Source organism: Glycine soja, chromosome 16, assembly GCF_004193775.1.
Source record: "Glycine soja cultivar W05 chromosome 16, ASM419377v2, whole genome shotgun sequence".
In the NCBI taxonomy this organism is placed as follows: Eukaryota; Viridiplantae; Streptophyta; class Magnoliopsida; order Fabales; family Fabaceae; genus Glycine; species Glycine soja.
The window spans coordinates 24549894-24553358 of NC_041017.1; the positions used below are offsets into that span (position 1 = coordinate 24549894).

Here is a 3465-nt window from a genome sequence, read left to right on the forward strand (position 1 = left end):
TTCAAAGCTGACCTTTTCAAAAATCTTAAAAAGGTTGAGGTTTGGATCTGACCTCATAGGAGTTGCTTGAAAAAGTTGACGTTCGAATCCAACCTCTTAGAGATGCTTGATAAAGTTGAGATTCAAATTCGCCCTCTTAAGAAATGCTTGATAAAGTTGAGATTCGTTTCCGATATCTTAAGAAATGATAACCGTCAGTTGCCATGTCATTAGCGAAAGTGTTAGGTAAGTATAACCATTTGAATTAACGAAAAAAAATTATTGGTAGGATTAATTTATCTTACTTTTTGCAAATTTAGAAATAAAATTTTAATTTTATCATCTTTCAATAATTAATTATCATTGTCTAACAAATTTAAAAACAAAAATAAATATTTACTCAAAATAAATAAAAAATAAAAAATTGATCTCTTGTCCAAATCTACCCAGAACCGTTAAATTTGATATATAAAATTGGAACGCTAAATTTTAGATGAAGCTGTGCACGTTAATCCTCATCTTCATTTATTACAGTATTACATCTTTCCTCTCGACACCATCTGATGTCGCAACTCATGAAAAGCAACTGCAACGTTGTCATTGACACAGTTTGACATCGAAAAAATGAAAAGAAATACGAGGGTACTTGAAAAGCAGAGAACTAATTAATTATTTTTTTGGTGGGATCTGCTTCTTTACCGTTCTCCAATCATAACCAACTGAAATTTTTTACCATTTTCACATTTTCTTGCGTATAAATGAAATTATTATTATTATTATTATTAGGAAGATCTTGGGTTTTCTCTATGCGTTGGATTTTTCTTCTTCACCATTACAAACTCTTCTTCGTTTCTCTTTCTGAAAACCCTAATCCTTGATCTTCCTTTGCCCCTCTTTCTCTATCTGCCACAACAGGAACAGGTACACATGGACCTCCTTCATTCTCAATGGTCCCAACTCTCTTTTGATCATGTTTTTTGTGTGTTCTTGAATTTTGACTCATGGGGTATGAAAATTCCATTGATTTTTCATGATTCTGCTGAATCCAGATTTAACTTGTGGTGGATTGCTTTGTGTGTTTATGATTCATTGCTTTGTGGATTGATTCAAATCGTTTGGCAATTGGGGTGTTGAAAAAAAAAACAAAAAAAACCCTGTATTGTGCTGCTCGGGTAGATTGAATTCAGGTCCTCGATCTTATGATTATGTTGCTAAATTATGCTTCCTTTGTGAGTTTCTTGGTTGCTAGGAATAGTTGGGAATGATGATGTTTGAAAATTGAGGTTTGCTGCTGTTGTGTTTTGCGTTTTTCATAGATAAACTAGTTCCGATGAATGAAATTGTTTGTTGTGCATTTAGTTTTCAGTTTGATTTGTTGTCTTCTTTCTTTCTATTTAGGAATCAGAGAGTTGGAATGGAAGAATTTGATGCTGGGTATGAGTCAAATTTCTACTTATCATGGAAAGAAGGCAATAAAAAGTGGTAGCAGCTTGGATAGTCTTTGAATTGTTCCAAGTTTTGTGTAGGTTTTGTTAAGGATCTTGTATGATTCTTAAAATCTTGATATCATGAGGAATGTGGAATTGAAGGATTTGATCGATGTTGCAATGATGTGATTGTCAATAGAGTAGCTATTTAATTCCGTGTAGATTTAGATTTATTGGGGGAGGCATGGAGATCGCATGTGATGCTAATCAGTTGGATGCGGATGTTCTTTTACCACCCCGGAAGCGTCTTCTAGCTGGATTGAAGAAACAGGGTTCAGATAGTGATGCTACTGCCTCGCCATCTCCAGTTGCTGCTTCTTGTGTTACTGATGCTGCTTCCCCTTCATCCTCATTGTTTTCAAGTGAATTTGAAGCCCGACTGAAGCATTTGTTGAGTTGCCATTCTAATAACCCTAACCTAACACCTGAGGAGGTTGTGGAGGCCTCAGAAGTGGCCGCAATCGCTACAACTAAAGCTGCAGAGGCTGCAAGAGCAGCAGCTGAAGAAAAGGCTGCAAGAGCAGCGAAGGCAGTAGCTGCAGCCAAGAGGGCTTTAGATTTGGTTGCATCTTTCTCTGAGGAGGCGGCCGGCAAGGAAAGAAATATGAAAAAAAACAAGTCAAAGAAGCATCTCCCAGTTCAGCTGTTGTACAAAAAAAATCAACGAATTGAAAATTGTGGGACAGATGAAGAATTGGCTCATAAGTTACATCGAGCCATGAACAGTTCGCCAAGAATCTCCAAGAGTTCTCCAAACTCAGACTCAAAAGGTAGTAAACATAAGAAGCCTAGAAGCTCTTCAAGTTTTGAAATGACTGAGGGATCTGAATCTGGTGTGGCACTTCGTCAAGATTGCTTATCTTTGAACGATGAACATGCAATAGCAGGTATGATTGATTCTGAAGGATCCATCCAAGAGGTATGCTCAAGTAAGAAAGATAAGGTGGTTAAATATCATAGACCTAGCCAATTAGGGATAGATAACGGGGAAGCAGAGTTGAGTCAGTCAAAAGGGAAAAAGTTTGAAGATTCATCTTCCATAGGTAAGAAGAGAGGAAGGGTGAAGCTAAAAAAGTTGCCCTTAAGCATCTGCACCTCGAAAGATAGGGTGCAGCTAAAGGAAGAAATAAGAGTCAGAAGTTATTCGTTGACTGGAACGAACACAGGCAATAATCCTATTAATACTATGTCTTTGTTTACAGCGGAGTCATCATCTGACAGAGTGATGCCTATTGAGGCTACATCAATGTGAAAATGCCAAGATTTCAAGGCACCAGCTTGTATCAAACAAAATAAAGCTGTGCAGTCATAAAATTCATATACTACAATGGGATGACCATGTGCTACTGTGATAGATGTTGATAGACGAGGTAGGAATCGTGATGCTTCTTTTTTACAACATGGAATTTATCTTTTTGTTCATCTTTGGGTTTTGTAATGGATTTGCAGTGATTACATGTAAATTTAGAATTTTAGTTGCTTGCAATACTTCTTTCAGATTAAAGTTGTGTTACTTTAATTGGCAGGAAAGCTTGAATTTAGATAGGAGGATGCAATGAGTAACAACTTTTTCACTGTGCTGCTTATTTCTAGTCCTCATTTGTGTTGAGAATAAAAAGAGAAGATCTGTTGGTTTTTTATTTATACTTTCCGTTATGTTGTTTATTTTCCGTATACTCAAATGTATGTAGATGAATGTTGACAGTGTTTTCCATATGCTGCTTTGATATTGTAATATGGATTATCTAGGCATTAAAAATTTAAAAGTTGCTCAAAATAATCTAGTTATTGAATAGGTAAGTTATTACTTTCCCCGCCATTAAATAGGGTATTTTTTTTTTTACTGCAAATAGGGTAAGTTGTTACAATTATTATTCCCTTTTAGTATATTTGTTAAGATGATAATGTACATATTTTAAGAAAATCATTAATTGTATCAATTACTATGATAGAATAGCCTTCTTTAACTAAAATAACTTTATTAAAAGAGTAAGAGTGT

General features: G+C 35.4%; 1 protein-coding gene across 2 annotated transcripts; it reads left to right on the forward strand.

The window, feature by feature from the left end:
* Positions 1-506: 506 nt before the first annotated feature.
* Positions 507-3112, forward strand: LOC114390891. Of its 2 annotated transcripts, XR_003662025.1 has the most exons (3): positions 657-900; positions 1378-2836; positions 2993-3112. XR_003662025.1 is itself a non-coding variant. In XM_028351809.1 (2 exons), exon 2 carries the CDS (start codon positions 1651-1653, stop codon positions 2716-2718), a length of 1068 nt encoding a protein of 355 aa, XP_028207610.1. In that variant the 5' UTR covers positions 507-621; positions 1378-1650; the 3' UTR covers positions 2719-3110. The 2 variants fall into 2 exon arrangements, 1 of the variants encoding a protein (XP_028207610.1); XM_028351809.1 differs by lacking the exon at positions 657-900 and adding an exon at positions 507-621 and having other exon boundaries at positions 1378-3110.
* The last annotated feature ends 353 nt before the right edge of the window (positions 3113-3465 follow it).

Coding starts and splice junctions, on each gene's coding strand:
- LOC114390891 (XM_028351809.1), top strand. CDS start 1,651: ATGGAGATCGCATGTGATGCTAATCAGTTGGATGCGGATGTTCTTTTA.